This window comes from Stigmatopora argus, chromosome 21 (genome assembly GCF_051989625.1).
Source record: "Stigmatopora argus isolate UIUO_Sarg chromosome 21, RoL_Sarg_1.0, whole genome shotgun sequence".
Lineage (NCBI taxonomy): Eukaryota > Metazoa > Chordata > Actinopteri > Syngnathiformes > Syngnathidae > Stigmatopora > Stigmatopora argus.
The window spans coordinates 2214009-2235124 of record NC_135407.1 but is presented as its reverse complement, the minus strand read 5'-3'; the positions used below and the strand labels follow the sequence as shown (position 1 = coordinate 2235124).

Here is a 21116-nt window from a genome sequence, read left to right as displayed (position 1 = left end):
TTGACAACTCACTTCATTTTGCACAAACCAAGCAAGCAAACAAGGCGACGATTTGACCTCAAGGCTTCAGGTGACCTTTTACGACAGGTGTGGTCTGCAAACATGTTAGTTTTACCAATGACAAATGCCACCTATACAAAGTCTTAAATTATGTAATTGGGTTTCGTGTCCATGCAGGCATTATTGTCTGTACTCGCATGCGACCAATTCGTCTTTAAGATCACTGACTGGCCCTTGATTCAGATTTCAGGGATAAAGAGCACTTAATCCCTTTCACCTGATCCCCGCCGGCGAGAATGAAGTGGAAAATTCCTTCAACCTCATGTTGTGTGCACGAGGCCTCAAAGTCCTTACGGTTGCCATTGTCCAACTGAATAAGTTTCGTCTAGTCAGTATCAATCTTAAAGTTGTATGGTTTTAAAAAAATGCAGACTAGTACATCCTAACAATATAGAGAATATATTCGAATTTAGGAAAAACATCAAGGCATTATACAAAGAGGTGCTAATCCCTATTACAAGCATTCCAAAGGTAGATTAATTGATAAGTAAGGAAAATTGCTAGTTAGCATTTTAGCAAGAGAAAAAAATAGAAAAGGAGTTTTTTTGTGATTATATTGTCAATGAAGTAAAAATATTGCTGCACAAGCTAGGACAGTATGTTGACATTTTTTTGTGCCTTTAGATGATAATTTAATGATCATTTCAGGAGATGGTCCTGACATAAAGTTGTTTTCCACGTCGTGCTAGCTTAGCGAGTTAGCTCGTTAATTCCACGCAGGATGTTCTCGGTCTCATATTGTGCTGTCAAATCTCATCCCGGCTAACCTTCACAGATGTGACAAGGATGTAATATTATTATTTAATCATGGCGTTGTCACCTGACTAGTTTAGCGACATTGCAACTCAGTGACCCTTGGAGTTGTTTTATATACTTTTGGGAAACGCCACGTTCTTTTGTCTTCGTTATCTCAGTGATTGCTCGGAAGAACGTTTTTCTCGGACATTTTAATGCTGTGTTTGGATTTCGCAATCAAAAAATTTCCTTCATCGTGTTTTTTTTTCAAAATGAGTCCTCGAAGGAAACATTTTGTTCTTAAGGAAATAATATATCACGCTGGTTTTTCATGCTAAGGTGCAGCAATAAAAGCTTTTATGATGAACTATTGGATTTTTATTGTCACCTATTCAAACATGTCTTGCATGTCTTGACACATTGCTTTGTGCTAGTCACGTTTTACGGCCTTTTCCAGTCTAGTCTGCATTACAAAGCAGGAAAAGGGGATTCGCTGTGGTTGCTATTGTCTTTTTTTCTCTCTTCACCTTTAGTTCAGGCGAAATTGATTTTCTCATAGGAACTAGAACATTTGTTTTACTGCAGGTCACATACAGGCAACATGGAAAATTACAGATGCAAATGCGAGAATGTGGAATACAAGGTGTATACAAATGCTGTGCCATCGGTTTAGTGTTAATATAAATTAGCTACTTCATAATACAAATGCAAAATATTTATGTTTGCAATTTTAAAATTTTGAGTAGATATCTTTATCATATTATTTATATATTTTTTATTTATTTTTTATTTTTGTATATATTTTTATTTATTTAAAATATCTATTTATTTATAGATTTATTTATGAATATACTTATTTATTTATTAACTTATTTATTACCTATTATTTATTTAGTTTTTTATTTTAAAAGGAAAAAGTAAATATTGTGTTTTTAAAAATCTGTTTAATAACAATGAAAAATAAAAAAGAGGAAACATTTTAGATATAATATTTAGATTTTTTTTTTTTACTTAATCAAAAGCCCTAAGTGTTATAGATGTAAACCAGATTTAAAAAAAAAATCTTTTTTTAACTAAAACTAAACTATAAAGAGAAAAAAAAATACAATTTTGGGATTTAAAAAAATTCAATTATAGATTTAAAAAGGGGACAACCAGGAAATATTCCCTATACATCAATCATCATCATTTGAATTTAATCATAAAACTGAAAGTCGGCACTCATTATTTACTTCCCGGGCCGCACAAAATGATTTGGTGGTCCAGATTTGGCCCCCGGTCAACATTGGCCTTTTATACCACTCAGGTCCGAACAGAAGCTCGACTTGGAAAATCAATTAATTGTTGTAACGTTCCCAGAAAGAACTTTCCATGGATGGATTTAATCTTTATACAGTATAGTCGCTGCCGTAGCAGTGCGATCAGCAGGAACATGCAAGCCTACATTTGCGATAGTCATGAAATTAGAGAATTCCAGTCGAAGAATGTAAATATCCACAAATGATTAGAAGGCTAATTTTAAAGAGGCATCCAAGGCTGCACTAAGATGCCTTTAAATCCATTAACTGAATCCTAAACCGCACGGAATTAGCTTCTTATTCTCAAGTGAGTTACTTCCTAGTTTTACGCCACCTTAGTGAATTTTTTTGTAGTTTTGTGTTTCTGCTTTAAGGCTGAGAACATTCTTCTTCTTGTTTTCATCCACTGATGTGGAAATTCAAGTATGTTCTACTAATTCAGCCACTTATGTGACCATTCAAAACACTAATTTTAATGGAATATTGCTGCCAGTTTACAAAAATCTGACATCACTTCGCGTCCTTTGTCGAAAATTCTATTCAACAACATTTGCTTCCATTCATTCATGATGTCAGTCTAAGCTTTTAAGTCCCTGCTGCACTTCTATCATCCGTCCATTTCGACACTTCATCTGCCGTTTAAGCTTCCCGATGAAGGGGATTTTATGCCCCCCCATTCCGCGGACACTCAACTCATCCCAATTACGTACGCAAAGACATAATCTAGCCTTTCCCCCCAGCTGTTGAGGTTGGTGACAAAATGTGGGCCAAAACCTACAGACCTATTTGAGCCATCTTAAACACCATTGCATTGTTCAGCAAATGTCTTTACGAGCACTGGGCGGAGCGTTGCATTTTTTTCAGTGTTTTTTTTCCTGTTAGTCAGTGCAAATGGCGGAGCTTGTTCGCTAATACGAGAGGAGTACATACTACTTCTCGTTGGCAAGTGGTCGTGTGTTCTCTCTCACCCCCCATCCGCGAACTCTGCGTTGTATTGAATATTGTCTCATTTTATTATTAAACATCATAACCACTAGTTATTTGTTACTCTGTTAGTAGATGGTGAATTACAACCAATAAAAATATGTTTTTCCATTGTAATATCCTGTTTTTGGTGTTTTTTCAGAGGGTGGGAATGAATTCATTTGTTTTTAGTTCATTTCTATTGGAAACGTTGCTTTGAGATACGATTAAAATCGACATATGAGCTCAGTCCCGGAACGCATTAAACTCGCATCTCGAGGTACCACTGTACCTCATTTTTTTACGCTATGTTCTAATCCACCATGCAGTCTGCGATTCTACAATGTATTGACCCAAAAAGGTCACATCGCTGGGCCTTCCAAAAAAGGTTAGACGAAATTACAGGGGAGGATAAAGCGGGGGAAAGGGTCCTCGTCGAGTTATGTAACTATTTCGGGATGTCAACATTAAGTCGCCTCACGTGGCTTAATCAAGAATGCGTGTAGTTCAAGTCTGACCATGTGTAGAAACATCAAGGGTGTAGCACTACTAAGTCATATGACGGGGGAACGTGAGTGGTGGTGCGATCAAGCATTTTGGTGTCTCATGAGTGAGCTCGGAACATCACGTGGTGGCACGTGCAGACCATGTTTTATCATGATAAAAGTTACAAAAGTTGCTTCATGAATAAAACAAAGATATGTGACCGTGACTCGGCCTTAAAAAAAATGTCACACTCACCCAACGTGACATCTCGTGCGGCACATAAGGTGAAAGTTGAGGTCGCTTTGTCCTTCTTTGCTAGGAAAACTGCTTTAATCAAGCAGCTGTTAGCTGTCAAGCCACAAGCCGAGGCAGAATCTTCTTAAATGATTTTATCTACAGGTAAAAACAAAAAAATCGAAGTCACTTGCCATACAAAAGGTTAAAGGTCTTACATGTCAACTTTTAAATAGCTGATCTGTGTACTTGGAAGGGTTAGTACAGACGCTCCCCTACTTACGAACGAGTTAGGTTCCGAGCGATTGTTCATAAGTTGAATTTGTTTGTAAGTTGATTCAGTGCTATATCTTGTATTATAATTTATGTTTAAGGCCTATATAAGTATATTGAAGGTTTATATAAGTGCATTTGTATGTAAACAATACTGAAGAAACATGCACGTGCGTGCAAACAACCCGCAGTCGTGTTCTCAAACAGATGGTGATAATATTCTGCAGTGGAAAACCCAAGTGTACAAAACGGGGAAAAGCTGTTCGCCACAGGAGAAAGCGAGTGGAAAATTCCTCGTCATAGGACAAACAAACAGCGTGGGTGCTCACATGACGCTTGGACAAACTTGGCATTGTTGGGAGAAGAAGTGTTTTGGCATAGGAATCTCGGAGCTACGAGGAAGTCAAAAGGACAAAAAAGTTATAGTTGTTTTTTCATAACTATGACAAAAAATGAGTTTAACCCCCATGTATTAGACACTTGGTCAACGAATGATTTTCAAAACAACCACTCGCCATTTATCCGACCTGATAATGGTAATTATATAATGTCCATGAATTCCTGTTAACGCCACCCAGCATAAACCAGCGGCAAGGTGAAAACATGCATGAAATAATATCAATAAACGACCGCCAAGCACTTAGAATAAAACGTACTAATGGAACTCATGCCAAAGCACTTCACCCGATATATTGCATAAATAAAATTCAATTAGTCGGTTGGCGCAGTTACGTAAGATGCAGTGTGGCAGGAGGACGAGTTTACTGAGGACATATGACACTGAGATAATGTCACTGGTCCTTTAATGACATATTACGGGATCGTAAAATGATGTTCTGATAGCAAACTGGATCACAAATTACAGACGTGATCCAAATATTATTGAAGATTCCAACTTCAAACACTGTGCGTAAATAATATAAAGGGCGTCTTGGGTTTCTGCAACTGATCTACAGATTAGTTGAAGGCTATTAGGATAAAGTGAAGTCGAGCTTGCGTAACATGGACGTAATGTGATATCCAACTGTGATTGTCACATTAGGCTTGCAAAAATAAATCGATTAATTGACACCTAATAAAATGAGAACTAGTTTAATAGGCAATCTTATTGAGACTTTTTTTTACCTAAAAAAAATTCCATATTCCCTTTTCTGAGCCTCTCTTTATATTTTTAGTAAATAAAAAAATATTATTCTTTATTCATTTTTATTTTTTAAAAAAACTATATGAATAAAACTGAAAATAATTTACATATTTTTTTACGGAAAAACTTTTTTAAAAAACTAAAAGAATACAGTAAATATTAGTTTTACATTGTTTGTTTTATTTATTATTTAAAAAATATATATATTTAAAAATTAAATTTTTGGGTAAGTTAGCACAGTTGCTAATTGACATTTTAGTTGAGTAAGATTCTAATTTGAGGGTTGTTGCAGGCACAAATTTGTTTTAAATTGTGTTATTTATAAATTTAAGAAATATTTTAAATAACAGAAAAAAAAACACTTTATTCTCATTTTTTGGGAAGTCAGCGCAGTTCTTAATTGACATTTTAGTTGAGTAAAATTCTAACTTGAGGGTTGTTGCAGGCACATATTTGTTTTAAATTGTGTTATTTATTATTTTAAGACATCTATTTTAAATAACAGAAAAAAATACACTTTTTTCTAATTTTTTGGGAAGTCAGCGCAGTTGTTAATTGTCATTTTAGTTGAATAAAAAAATCTAACTTAGAGGTCGTTGCGGGCACACATTTCCATTCATGTCCCAAGTACATCGTACTTCATGCTCCAGTAACATTAACCCCGAGAAGGAGCATTCACTGCAAGATAATAGTCGACTTGTTATGCAACACCATCTTCCCGCGGCGTATACGTTCGACAAAGAATGAGTTGAATGAGCAGTCTAAAAAACTCTCCGTTGTATTGGTGAGGAATTAAAATCATACTTTCGAGTACAGCACCTCGGGCAAAGTGTCAAAATGTCAACGCAATTCAAAGAAACAACGTTAGCAAGAACTTTGAGTTCTCTCATTTTACTTTATGTAATACTGGAGGGGTGTTTAAAAAGATTAAGGTTTTAAAAATGTTTAAGTGATGTCCATAACTGTCAATGGCAGTGAATGGGATTCAAGCAATAAACTAATACAATGGTATAATTACTTTTTTTTTTTAAACAGCAACAACAAATTAAGGTGTCTCGATTCAACATTTTTTTTTAAATACTTAAAAGGCATTGAATATTGTATTCAATTTTTTAAAATTTGCGTTTAAACACTATTTTGGAAGCCACTTGATACTGAAAATCAATGTGGGTGTAGAAAATCACATAACAATGCTAATTACATCATTGTTGATATTAAAAAATCCCATGTCTACTTCCGTATTTGATTAAATCAGTTTTATTACATAACAAAACGTCTTGAGTGTCCAATTTAGCAATTTAGCAGCTGGTTCATCTGGTTTGTTTGGTGACTTTAGCGGTACTAATTTTAACTGTATTACCATGATGGATGTTTCCATGAAACAATATTTCGAAAGGTTTGTAGCGGTACAATTTTTAACATTTTTATCATTGTTGGCCCACGAGACAGCCGTGCGCTTCCACGTGCACTCAGAAGACCTCTTTGTTTTAAAAAGGCAAGAATGTAGGAAGTCAAAGATGATTTAAGGTCAGCTAAAAGCCTGACTTGGGGGCGATACAAATGAATATAATATAGTGTTAGATGAAAATCTTCAAATTTCTCACCTGATTCCGCATGACTTGTCAGCATTTAGGCTCGAGGTAAAAACCTACCGTATTTTCACGACTATAAGGCGCACCGCATTATAAGGCGCACCCTCAATGAATGACACATTTTAATTTTTTTTCCATATATAAAGCACACTGGATTATAAGGCGCCCTGTCTATTTTGGAGAAAATTTAAGACTTTTAAGTGCCCCTTATAGTCGTGAAAATACGGTATTTGCCTTTTCTTGCTACTGTCACAATGAAATTTCCCGAATATGGGATGAATAAAGTTATCCAATCCAAACAATGCTCACTCAGAGGCTGCACCTGCAGCTCCGGCACCCCCCCACTGGCTTCATTCCCGTTTTCTAGCTGTTACATAACCGAGTCTATGGTGGTGGAAAAGAGAGCCCTTAAATCGTGACTTTAAAAATCGTAATTAATCATTACATGGTCTTAGTGGAGGGTTATGTAATAAGCTCGTCGTCCTAAATCTCACGTCAGTAATCACAAATTCGGTAATGATGTCATAGGATACGTAACAGCTGGATTAAGCCGCTCCGCATGGTGTTTGGATTAGGTCAATCCAGCCACATCATTTGGACTTTTTTGTTCGTGAGTAGGGACAATCAGGAACTGATGTGGAATTGTTCCAAAAAGAAACAGAAGTAAAGCAAATTGCCTCAAGGAATGAACAGGGGTTTCCGAGCTAAAACAATTTCCAAAAACGAATCCAAAATCCAATAAAAAGTCCTTTTCATCTCATTTCTTGGCCTTCTATATATGCTTGACCTAGCAAATGCATGAATGTGATCGCTCTTAATTCCTCCAGTGAACTCATGTGCCTATTTTCCTACTAAAGCCCTGCTGCCCCCACTAGTGCTAGCATTAGGTAAGATTAGGTGTTGTATAAGCTTTCAGGCAGTGATGCTACATGCTAATGAGCTATTGAAACCCTCACGAGCTAGCAACATGTGTGAATGTAACCCCAGGCTTTTACAATATTCAGATGGCAATACAGTACTACCTTGACATACGAGGAATTTGAGATACGAGTAAAAATCCGAGCAAATATTTACTTTGAGATACGAGAAATTTTGATATACGACAATATGGGCGGAGCATTGCATTTTTTCCGCATTTTTTTTGCATTAGTCAGCGCAGAATTAAGGGAAACACAATGGATCCAAAGCAAGCCGATGCAATGAAGGGTAGTGGGAAGAAAAGGTGTGTGATGACAATTGATATTAAGCGCGAAATAATGGAAAATTTTGAGTAGTGTACGCGTGACTGAGCTGGTTCGCCAATACGTATGGAGAAGCAGGAAGTTGGCCTCGAAAAAAATTTAGTCTAACATAAAATTAAAACTTCTTAAAGTGTATGTGTGTATAGGAATCTAAGTTCATTTAAGTAAAATTTAAAGTTTATGTTATGTTATGAGTGCATCCGTCAAGTCTCTCTCTCTCTCTCTCTCTCCCCCATTCGCGAACTCTGCGTTGTATTGAATAATGTCTCATTTTATTATTAAACATCATAACCACTAGTTATTTGTTACTCTGTTAGTAGATGGTGAATTACAACCAATAAAAATATGTTTTTCCATTGTAATATCCTGTTTTTTGCAGTTTTTTTTCCAGAGGGTGGGAAGGAATTCATTTGTATTTAGTTCATTTCTATGGGAATCGTTGATTTGAGATACGATTAAATCGACATACAAGCTCAGTCCCGGAACGCATTAAGCTCGTATCTCAAGGTATGACTGCATATTCTATTCGAGTCATTATCTTTTCTTTTTTTCGACGTAGGACGGCTATCTGAAAATGATATAAGTACCAAAAATGTAAACATGGAGTTAACCAATTGACACGCAACCATTTAGGATAGATAGATAAGACAGATACAATACAAGACGTTCTTCATTATTTAGAACTGAACACAGATATTGTGTACAGCTATTTTTCATGTATCAAAATATGCTAGTGACCTCAACATTTTTACGCAACACCCATAAATTTTGCTATTCCGATGAGAAACGAGAAGTCGCTGTACGTAAGGTCTAATTTTAACTGGCTAGTGTCGAACCTTCCGTCTTTTCTTTTCTACACGTCACAAAAGTCACTTTTTTCCCCCCAGACGACACGAAAAATACCCATCTGCCAGATCTAAACCCAACATGACTGTGTGCTAATCAGGTTAACGTTAGCTACAGAGGGGAGCTGGGACTCTGACCTACTGTACAGACGGCATGAACTCAATCCCTCGCGTCCACTCTCGAGCGCGCACAGACGTCGTCTTTGTCCTCTTTAACACTTAGCGGCTTCGTGGAGATGACCTGATTGGACAACACAGAGGAGAGGGCACGTTAACATTATGAAAAGGGGCTTACAGATGCATACCTGTCAACCTCTGCCGATAACTCCCCTTATAAATGATTATGATTCCCCTTACAAACCCCCCAAAAACCTTACAAACACCGTACGACAAACCCCCCAAAAACCTTACAAACACCGTACGACTCGTCGTTTTTGGGGGGGTTGTAAGGGGAATCATAATCATTTATAAGGACAGTTATCGGCAGAGGTTGACAGGTATGCAGATGAATATTTTTCATCTACCTTGACACGAATGGGAAAATCAAATCAGTGTGATAATGTGAAAGGCCTGTCAAGGCCCGCCACTTGCCACAAAATGGAAGGTTGCCCGGCAACTGGCAAATGAGTGGAAAAACAATTTTTAGAGGCGTTGATGGCAATTAGTATGATTGCGAGAAAAATACATATCTTGAAGTGCCTTGAATGGTAAGTCGAGTATAAACACTCCGAAATCTGACTCATCCATCGCCGTCAACAGCATTGAAATCTGCACACGTCATTTCGAGGAAGTCGTTCATCACCTTTGATTCAGTTCCTGCTTTTGCTAAACAACGGTAAAAATATCCAACTCCTAGCGATGACACAATGTCAATGTAATGCAGATGTAATCTCTGTAAAATAGCATAACCTAACTGTAAATGTTACAAAAGAATGGAAAGTTCAGAAAGGGATACCGGGGTGTGGATAAAAGTGATAACCCTGATCCAAACCCCATTGAATACCTTCTGAGGTCTTAAACCAGGGGTCTCAAAATGAATTTATCAGGGGGGTGCCAGAAATACAGTCAGTGTGTCAATGTCGCTAACTCACTTTAGCTAACTTGTAGACAAAAACATCAAGCATTGTCTTCTTGTTGCTATGTTAAGCTATAATAAATTTAAAAAAATAATAATTAATTCAAATTAATATTTTTGTCTTTTTTTTCCTCCTAATTCATTATTTTAGGGTATACCAAAAGCAAATATTATTTAAGCTTAATACAAGCAAACACAAAACAATTTCTGAATCCAGTTTTGATATAATGGGAAAACAACAAAGTTTTGTTACATCTAGTGTGACTGTAAAAAAAAAAAAAAAAAACATTCTACCACCAGTCAAACATGGCGGAAGTGCAGCAAAATTGGCTGCTTTGTTCCTTAATCATCTAGATTCTAGATCATTCAATTCCTGCCAACCTTCCCTGACAAAATCCAGTCAATAAACAATATACAGTCATCCATTCAACTCTAAATTCAAAACAAGCCAAAAAAATCTACAGTATCTTTCACATCTAATGAGATTTGCCTCAGTTTTCTTGCAGTAATTTCAAGTCATTTCCCCTCACAATTATTCATACTAAGCTTCTTGTCCCTCCAAATTAAAGTCCACATGGCTTCTTTGCTCATTTGTTTCCATGAACAAATTTTCCATGTTGCATAAAAACATCAACAGTCCAATTTTCAGACAAGTCCTCACTAGTTTTTTTTTCTTCTTCTCCAATTAAGCTAGCAAACTGGATTATATAATATCAAAACACACCCATGCTTTTGGATATAAGCAACAGTAGCCAATTAAAATCCTCAGTCATGGAAACCGGGGTTCCCCTGGGACTCCACCCCACTCGTGGGAGCGGTAACCGAACACCTGCTTTTTGTTTTGCTCCCGGATTTTTTGGGGGGGGAACGTGAAGCGTACAACAAAGCGTATGCACGACCTAAAAGACATTTGCCTTTAAATCTGGGATTTTTACCAACGCGGTCAGAGCCATTGAAAGGAGACGGATGCACACGCACTGCAGTCACAGGTATTTGGATGTGGACGCTGTGTCGCAGATAAATATTCCACTAAATGCTGAGTCACAGTAGGAGCCCATTTTGCGCTGCAGGAAAGATGAAGACGGGCAAGAAATCCATTATAGGTAGGTGGACATTTAAATTAAATTGTTTGACGAGGCACCTGAATGGGTAACTTTTTTTTTAATGCCTGGGCATTCATCTCTGGGAAGCAGTATTCATAAAAATGTCGACGGCATTTTCCTGTCCTGTTGCTTTAACTTTGTCATCTAATTTGATTCACGATGCGTTGGCATGTGGTTGTGAAGCATCTTTTTTTGGGGGGGCCAATGGAGACAGATCATACAACAAGTGGCCATGTGAAGGAAATGTGATGGAAGCAGGAAAAACAAGTGCGTGTGCATGCTAAGTGGTTGGCGTTGAATTTGAATTGGAAATTTCAGGATGGCTGGCGATGAATTACATCGCATTTTGGACCCAAATTGAAAGAAAAAATATTTCAGTCCTTTATGATTAACTTCAATATTCATTATTCATTTACATTTAGTCTATTTATAAAAATGTTCAACCCAGATCGACCTAAAAACTACTCTTGAAAATATTATCTGCCATTGACAGCAATAGACGTCCAATCTAAGAGAAATCAATCTTTTGTGGTTGAATTTCAAGCCCTTTTTCTCATGTCCTGTCAAATGTTTTTCTATGTCAAAGTGCAGCGTGGCAAGCCCGATCAAATCAGTTAAGCGGGCTTATAAACATTTACTCTCCCCATGGAAATGCGGGAATGAAAATAAATGATTTCCTGCCCGGAAATTAAGCGTGGAAGGAAACGGTGTGATTCCAGTCACGTCTCCGACTGCAGCGCTCTGGCTCGCCAGCTCTCGAAAATGTGTTGCTGGCCGCCGACGGCCAATGTGAAAAGAAGAGACTCAAATTCGGTCGTCGTGACTGCGTGGGTGTGAAACGTGTTCCAACCAAACAGAATACTAAATGCCCCGCGTAGTCATTAGTTAGCAGCTTGCTGGGTTCGCCCGGGTGACTCATTCCTACACCTTATGTTTTTCTCATAACCACAACATTAGGAATTAATACGAAGCACATAAAAAAAATCGAGATGGCAGAAAACAGAAGCAATTTTGTTCAAACTGTATGTGATGGTTATTAGCAAAAGTGCAATAGATGCTCAATTCGGCGAAATGTGCTCTGTTCCAGTACGGTTGACAATCGTGACGTTACAAATCAATAGAATTTGTACCTGGAAAATCATAATTGTGAAAAATTAATGTTTGAAAATAATCATGGCTGTAATTGGGATAGGATAAATTGGGAAAAAAAACTTGGTTCAACTCCTCGCCAATAGGAAAAATGCATGTTCTATAGCACAGGTGTCAAATTAAATTAAATTTCCTGATTTTCCCTCTTTTAAATCAATAATTGAAATTTTCAATCCATTTTTTTTCTGTGTTTTTAGTTCAAAAATCATTTTGTAAAATCTAAAAATATATAAAAATATTTGCTGTTTTCCACTTTAATGTGGCACATAATTAAAGAAAAATGTGGTTTCCTTTCGCAATGAAAAACAAATGATTAAATAAATGATTTTCCCTTACTAAGAAAAAAAGCTCAAATATTTTTTTAGATCTATAAAAAACGGAATCTTCAGGGCTTTGAATTCAGTTATTTTAATCCATTTATTAAAAAAAATAATCTAAATATATCTAAAATGGTCCGGCCCACATGAAACCGAGTTGACGTTAATGCGGCCCGCGAACCAACCCGAGTCTGACACCCTTGTTCTATAGGGTTTAACACTGGGTAATGGATGTTTGGACCATTATTTTCTTCTAAATTTAGAAAGCAGTCTAAAGTTTGGGTGAATCTTTTTTTTCCAATTGCTAGACAGATATTTTTTTTGATAATTCTCAATTCATTTTCCTTTGGCCACGATTAAAACGACAAATATTTTAAGTTGTGCTTTGTTTTGCTTTACTTTTGTTCGTGGGAGTATGTTGTATATTGGATTACTACGCCCTGCATGCTATATACTTAGCAAAATATGCATTTTGTCTAAATTGGGTCACAGTAGTAAGCTGCTTCTCCTTGCAAGGCATTCTTTTTGTTGACTTTTTTGCTCGGTACATTGTGTTGTGCTACCATGACGCCCCATTGACACAGTTAGCGAGCACCACGCCTTGTCGTTGGCATCTTTAAAAGAGCAACGCCAATGCAAACTAGCTCATCTTTTGTTACCCATCCCATTGTAGACGTCGATGCCTCCACACAATCTACAATGACAACATCCCGTGTGAATTATTTAGAAGAACGAGGTGAAGAAAACCAAGCCGGATCGATGTCACCACTGACGTGTTTCTTTGTGTAAAACAAACTTTCCGAGTGTTTGCTGCAAGTATCATTTTTTGGAACCAAGACTGTCGGAAGCGAGAGAAAATAAATATATAGAATTTATTGTCATTGTCTAAAGCGAACCCAGCTGCCAAAGGAAAAAAAGTCAAATCACTCCCAGTCTAGTTTGTTATGCAGATCTGTCATCCATTCCCCCTCCAGCTCAGGGACAGATTTGCATAATGGCACGCTTATGTAACGTAGAAGGTTAGTGGACCACGTCCACAACAGATGGACCGATCGTTGGCGCAGCTCGCCCGCCGATGACGTCACCATTTCTTTGAATTCATTTAATAACGCTAGCGCGGCCAAGTTACCTTGACTAATGAAGAAATGACACGGCGCAACGTTTGGTTGCTTTGAAATCATTGGTTAGCATTGACGGCCATAAACGTCCGACCCAGTCAAAATGTATTGAACGGCGTCAATGGTGTGGAATGTTTGTCTTAAAAAATAAAAATGCAAAGGATGGTTTGTCCGACAACAACACTGGCATGTGCCGTGATGGTGAATCACAATTGGCCTTTTTGAAAGTCTTGGACTAGCTTTTTTTCGACGCCATTTGAAGGTCTTGTATGGTGGAATATGCATACCTGTCAACCTCTGCCGATAACTGCCCTTATAAATGATTATTGATTCCCCTTACAAACCCCCCAAAAACCTTACAAACACCGTACGAGTCGTACTCGTACGGTGTTTGTAAGGTTTTTGGGGGGTTTGTAAGGGGAATCAATAATCATTTATAAGGGCAGTTATCGGTAGAGGTTGACAGGTATGCATATGGCAGATTTATTTCCTGACCCATCCGTCGATAATTCTATCACTATATGGTGAGAGAATTAATTAATTAGTTAGCATTAAAATAAACAGAACGTTCCTCGGAGCCACGTTTTGGATGGAATAACTAGGAATTGTTAACAGACAGCTGGATTTCAGTGCCAAATTTTGTTTTCGAACGCAGACGTCTTCATTTTGTTCTCTTTATATGAGCACCATTTTGTTTATTTTTGCAAATATTTCCACTTTGGAATGCGGAGGAATCCATCCTCACACTCCCACGCACGCCTCTGCAGTGAAATCGTCATCATCATCAACCTCAGGGACAAATCGGGGTGCAGTGGAATCCCGTGACGTATACACCCCGCCTCCCTCCTCCGGTTGTCACGGTAACAGCCGTGACGTAGAGTGGGCGTCAACAACGACACCATGTGGTTGATATATAAACAACGGCTGCCCCGCTTCAACATTCGCCAAGTTCGAGCAAGAGCGTCTTCACTTCGGCTTTGCTTACCCAAAATACGAAGAATTAAATCGGCGATCGCGATTTCCCGATCGGAATTATTGACAGGGACTCGATTTTTCGCTTGACAAATGGCTGTGACCGAAGCTGGATGTGAGCTGACCTACTGCAAAATGCGGGGAATTGTGGCTGTTTTAACCGGTGAGCGAATCCCAAATCCAAACTATTATCCCCTACTTTACGAATCTTCGAACCATCCCTACTGGAAAAAAAAACTTCTCAACACGAACGCATCATTCTTAACGCGCATGTTAAAAGTTGACGTTTTAAATTTAAAAAGTCAATTTCTAGTCACCACCAACGTCTTGAATGAATGACTGACCCGACTGGTTGCGTAATCATTAAACCTGCAGTATTAAGTTTCACGCAAAAACGCAAATCTAAAAGGATTTTTCATATTAATTAATGCACTTGATTTTAGTTTTCTCTGTCCATTGATTCATTTAGGAAAAAAACATTTTTTTGGGTCATGCACTCACCTGCTTTGTCTATTTCTTCCATTTCCAGCTTTCATCAAAGAGAGAAAAATGGGCTTGAATGACTTCATCCAGAAACTGGTGTCGACACCTCATATCTGCCAACAGTAAGTCATCATATTCAATTTGTTGACATGGTTACTTATTTAATATCACCCGCCGGTTTAAATGAATTGGACGTCAATAGCCGTTAATGGCAGGGCAACATGGGCATGAATGAAAGGTCTATTTATGAGTTAATCTGCCACCTAGGACATTCTGTGAAAAGCTTAATCTGGGTCCAAGAAGGCAGCGGGGTAAGAATAGGTCTTTTATGATAGCCTGGAACAGTGTAGTACTTCTTAATCACCTTTACACAATCCCGTGTTCAGTGGGTAAACCCATAAGCAAATTAAAACCACAAAAAAAGTTTGGGAACAAAGGTGTTGCAGGGTAGTGAGGGGGTGTTTGATGTCTTGCTACAGGAGTGACAAAATGTGTTATTTTGGTATTTGTGTCAAGATTTAATTCCGATAGGGAGGCGTGTATTTACATTTTGGGTTATTTCAGGAATTATTGTTTAACTTTGTGCTCTTATTTTCTTTGTTGTTTGTGCTCTTATTTTCTTTGTTGTTTGTCCATCTGTAATAATAATGAACTTTTTTTAAAATTTAAACATGTATTATTTTAAAAATCAATACTTGAATTGTGATTTGTTTTATTATAATTGTCACATTTATCAACATTTTTTATGCCGACCTGTATTTCAACGTTTATTCTTTTTTTTTAAAGCATTTATTCCTAATTTGATTCAGTTTATTTTCACTTATGTATTTATTCAAACTCTTCAATACTCCAACTATTCACTTAAATTTTTATAGCTATCAGAATGTCATCTTTTTTTTTACATTTCAACAGTGGGTCCAACATTTATTTATTGATATTTTATTTAGGTTTTCAAATGATTTTTTTTTATTTGAGCATTAATCTCTTTCCCTTTAATTTTTTCCACTTGCATTATTATTGATTTGATTGAAATTCCTATCTTTTTATATATTGACTCCAACATTGAGTTATTTATGTATTTATTTAAATTCCCCTCGATCTTTTCCGTCCTTCAAACGTCCCAATGCCGAGCTGCCTTGTCATGAGTCAGACGCTTAAGCTTTTACTCAGACGGGTTGACCTCTCTCCAGGTGTCAAGCGGTTCATTCGCTCTACTTAACTTACTCTCCTTAACTACCATTTGAAAAGTATCCTTACCAAACAGAAAACAACAAAGTCTGCCTTATCTGTATTTCAGTGTGGAAGTCAACAATTTCCTAAAAATTGATGAAAATCAGAATGAAGACGTTGAAAACAGCCTCGCCGAAAAAAGGGTAAACATAACTAACGAGCCTCGTATTTCTTCTACCTATTTGAGTTGATTTATACTTGCATATGCTCTTTTTTTTTTCCAGACGTTCTTAAATTCGCAAAGTTCTCTAGCCGAGGACACTCAGTGAGTACAAAAACAAATCGACAAAATCCCATTTTGGTGAATGACGTGCCCGGAATGAATCGTAATTTTTTTGTCTTGACAGAATCAAACCCTGCGATTTCGACTATCTCAAAATCATCGGCAGAGGCAGTTTTGGAAAAGTTCTACTGGCCCGACACAAGGAGTCCACCAAATATTATGCCGTCAAAGTGCTCCAGAAAAAAATCATCCTCAAAAAGAAAGAGGTAAGACTCATTTTAGGGATTTTAACATTTCCAGTTCAAATGCCAGTTAGTTCCAATCAATAAATGTATTTTTAAAAAACATTTTTCTTCCAGCAAAAGCATATCATGGCTGAACGCAGCGTACTCATGAAAAACATCAAACATCCCTTCCTGGTAGGACTACACTACTCCTTCCAAACTACTGACAAGCTTTACTTCGTCCTGGACTACGTCAATGGCGGCGAGGTACGCTTCAAAACCTTTCAATTTGCAGTTTTCAAAAACGTTCTTCGTGTGGATTTAAAGCAATTTTTGTTCTCTCTAGTTGTTCTACCATCTTCAGAGAGAAAGAATCTTTCTAGAACCTCGTGCCAGATTTTACACTGCTGAAATTGCCAGTGCACTGGGTTATCTTCACTCCCTGCATATTGTGTACAGGTAGGCATATCAAAAATCCGACATCGCCCTCTAGTGGACGCTTGTAAGTAAGCATTGCGTCTCATTTTTGACCTATTTTTCACAAAAGGGACCTCAAGCCTGAGAATATTCTGTTGGACTCCCAAGGACATATTGTCCTAACGGATTTTGGTCTCTGCAAAGAAGGACTTGAACCTAATGGCACGACAACAACGTTCTGTGGGACGCCTGAGGTAGAAATTGATTTCAGTTTTAGTCGCTACATCATTTTGCTTGGCCATCGAATGTATATTATGTTCATAAACTTCATGTTCCTTTTTAAAAGAGAATTTAAATAACATTCTTGTGGTCTTCCATGAAGGATCGCATACTAGAAATTGGTAAATAGCTATTGTTTTTTTTTATTTTTTCTAAATTTTAAATTAATGTAGTTTTTTCATTCACAAAAGAAAAACCATAACCAAAACGACGACTTTGGCAGGTGATTCCTATCTTTTTGATTCCCTCCCCACAGTATTTGGCTCCCGAGGTCCTCCAGAAGCAAGCGTACGACCGAACAGTCGACTGGTGGTGTTTGGGTTCCGTGCTCTACGAAATGCTCTACGGACTTGTAAGTTCAACTGGTGCTATGAACCCTTAATTGGACCGTGACAAGCAGTCGCTAAATGAATTAACACTTACTTTTTGACGGCGCAGCCTCCCTTCTACAGCCGCAACACGGCGGAGATGTACAACAACATCTTGCACAAGGTACCCGTGCTCAAACCCAACGTGTCCAACGCGGGAAGGGAGCTGCTCGAGGGCCTCCTGCAGAAGGATCGGACCAAGAGGCTGGGGGTGAAAGATGACTTTGTAAGTACACAGAGATGTATTCGCCGACACTTGGTGCGGAAGACGTATTGAATTTGAATATTTCTTACCGCAGCTGGAACTGAAGTACCATTCCTTCTTTTCGCCGATTAACTGGGATGACCTGATGGCCAAGAAGATCACGCCACCCTTCATCCCCTCTGTGGTAGGTTTAAAATTTCTAGCAGGGATAAGAAGATAAACACATTAGTCGAATTCCTGTTAAGTGTGCCATGACAAAACTAGAGACAAGCTAATAAAATAACTGGTAACACAAGAGCTTCTTTTATATTTGAGATAAACAGCAAGGGGCACAAACAAAAAACTACAAAATAGCAACATAACTATCTTAAATTGCACATGGGTGACTAGTACAGTCACCTTTTAGATCGCAATAACAAATGTGAATGTTCAAAATAGGAGTTTTCATCTCAAACATAGTTTTTGAGCAAATAAATACTTACAAAAGATAGTTTTTACACGTTTGCGTCAATGATTTTGTTTTGATTGCACAGCGAAAAGCAGCTTGGCATCAAAGATCGTCTATTAAGAAACAACGCTTTGGTGGTTTGAACATTTTCACCAAAGACGTCTCACTCTTGATTTTTTTTAACCAAATCGTTTGCATGATGAATTTATTTATATTTATCAACAAGGAATAGCTTCATTTATAGTTTTTTAAAGCACATATTACACTTGGACATGACAAACTCCAAAATAGAATCCATGTTACTATTTAAAACTGCATTTCTTTCATACTTAGAAGTGTTTATAGGCTATTTTGACATGATAAAGTGTCGATATTAATACAATCTCCCGCTTGATTTTGCAGAGCGGTCCCACAGATTTACGCCATTTCGACACAGAATTCACCCACCTCCCCGTGTCATCGTCCCTGTCCAACGACACATTCAGCGTGACCAGCAGCAGTATAAAAGAAGCGGCTGGGGCATTCCCTGGATTTTCCTACGGGCCTCCCGCAGAATATTCCTTTTTGTAAATTCCAGCCGGGTATCATCATTTCATGTTTTTTTCCAAGACGCTGGAGTCTGGATTGAGCTTTCCTTCGACGGGGAGCCGCGGGATCTTAGGTCACGACATATAATTGATCTTGCACTTCTGCCTCTGAAAGCGTGCCAAGAAGTACGGGTGCATTCCGGGATCATGCAGCATTGCAGCATCACACACTGATGAGCTCAATGCTCCCGATTGGACGAAGAGAAAGTGCCTGATGTTTCAAAAGCGAATGGAAGAGTCCAATTTTTTTTTCCGCGACAATTCCTCCAGTTTGCGAACTGAAACGGCGTCAAAGTTTGTTATGCAAGTCAACATGGGTCAAGATAATTGACAGTGTTGTCATATCTGTATAGTTTTGTTTCATTCCTTGGACCAAATGACTGAAATCTATTTTTTTTTTAAGTACTTTTCCCCATGCAGATCAACTACATGACGATACAATATTGATTCTTTGCACGGTATATTTTACGATTTTGTGGTATTATGTAGACGTTTAACATAGTTACATTTCACCTAAAGCAGGAGTGAACATTTTAAATTATAAATAGAAAACAGTCCTTTTTAAAGACTTATTTATTTTCATGTTGCTGTTTTTTTTTTTTTAATAAAAAAGGGTAAGAGTAAATTATCTTTGCGTTTGACGCTGGTGTCTTACATATTTTTTTATAAATCAAATTTATTTTATTTTTTTTCTAACAAAACTGCATGTCCAAAAGAATAACATGTTTTCACCCCACTGATTTAATAGTTTGATCGATGAACCAATCAGAGGATTGATTCATTTATCCTCACACCCCTTGTGTATATATGCAATATATATTCCTAAATATGACATAACCTCTTTTCATTGAATGACAATAATTTCAATCACTCTTAATGGCAGTGATTCAAACGGCAACAATAATTTTCAATGTTACAATCAATCTATATGTATCATTTAGGGGGAAAAAATGAATGTTTTGTGCCTGTCCAAGACAGCCTGACCCTTGTACCTTGTGTGTACAGTACATATCTTGATTTCCAAAACCTGTTGTTTCTTCCTGTAGATATCTTAAACTGATATAAGTGCTTAATTAACTTGATGAAGGACAACAGGATGGAGCAGGATTTGGCATTAGCCACAAGCTTAATAGGGTTCTTAAAAGTGCAATAAAATCCCTCTGGCTCAGACGGAGATTTATCGACGGGAGTAATAACGTATAAAGTTGCGTTATAGAACGGAAATGGATGATTTATTGCTAAGACGAATTAAAAAGTGATGCATGTAAGATGTGCAATTTTTTTTACCCTGCTGAAAAAAACAATGTCATTTTCTTCCATATTTGGAAGTGCTTTTTTTCAGATTGCGTTTATTATATTTTTCCTGATGTTACTGTATGAAGATATGAGTTGTTTAATTAAAGACAAGAAACGAAATTAGGAATAAAATGTCTTAGCTGGAAATAAAAATAAAGTTGTGTTTTGCACAAAAAAAATCTCTCAAGAATTAATTTTGTTTTTTGAAGGGGGTAAATAAAAACAAAACAACAATAACAACTGAATAATAAAGTTATACGTATACTTTTTTTATCTAAAATATTTTCAACCCAAAATATTACAATAAAGACAGAATACTTACTGCTTTGCCTCTTTTTAAATTTATTGATCTATTATATTTCATATCAACTTTATTATTATTATTGTGTTTTTGCAGTTTATCTAAATTAGGGGGGCTATGTTTTTTTCCATAGTTTTCGCATATTTTTGTTGGAGGGAGTACTATATTATGTCGAGTGTTTCGCATTTTTTTATAGGTTTCACCAATTTTTCCACATTTTAATTCTTACATTTTGAATTATTTTGAACATTAAACGCATTAATTAAAAAAATGAATTAAAGAACGTTGAATAATATCCATTTTGAAATTTGAAAATGTTAACATTTTGTGTCACTTCATTGTTATCGTGCTTCATCGCCATTGACGGCGCTAGACGTCCAATTCTTATTTGTTTTTAACTAGTAGAGGGCGAATAAGCCAACGTCCATGCACGTTTCCGGGATTAAATGA

The 21116-nt window shown here is 37.1% G+C and overlaps 2 protein-coding genes across 4 annotated transcripts in view; one reads left to right on the top strand and one right to left on the bottom strand.

The window, feature by feature from the left end:
* Positions 1–15285, bottom strand: part of myo1g (myosin IG) — a 34585-nt gene extending 19300 nt beyond the window's left edge. Inside the window, exons 1-3 of one of the 2 annotated variants that reach the window (XM_077591052.1) lie at positions 15107–15285; positions 9010–9112; positions 3798–3935 (exon numbers count right to left, since the gene is read on the bottom strand). The gene's annotated coding sequence lies outside the window, so the exon portion shown is untranslated. The remainder of the gene's footprint in view (positions 1–3797; positions 3936–9009; positions 9113–15106) is intronic. The other variant, XM_077591053.1, reaches the window with a different exon arrangement.
* LOC144067361 (serine/threonine-protein kinase Sgk1) lies at positions 10779–20337 on the top strand. 2 transcript variants are annotated; one of them, XM_077591062.1, is made up of 12 exons: positions 10779–11049; positions 15135–15210; positions 16386–16461; positions 16543–16583; positions 16666–16807; positions 16901–17032; positions 17112–17224; positions 17313–17436; positions 17718–17813; positions 17900–18055; positions 18129–18218; positions 18885–20337. In XM_077591062.1, the coding sequence occupies exons 1-12, from the start codon at positions 10980–10982 to the stop codon at positions 19050–19052; spliced, it is 1284 nt and encodes a 427-aa protein (XP_077447188.1). In that variant the 5' UTR covers positions 10779–10979; the 3' UTR covers positions 19053–20337. The 2 variants fall into 2 exon arrangements, with proteins under 2 accessions (XP_077447188.1, XP_077447187.1); XM_077591061.1 differs by lacking the exon at positions 10779–11049 and adding an exon at positions 14562–14768.
* Positions 20338–21116: the final 779 nt, after the last annotated feature.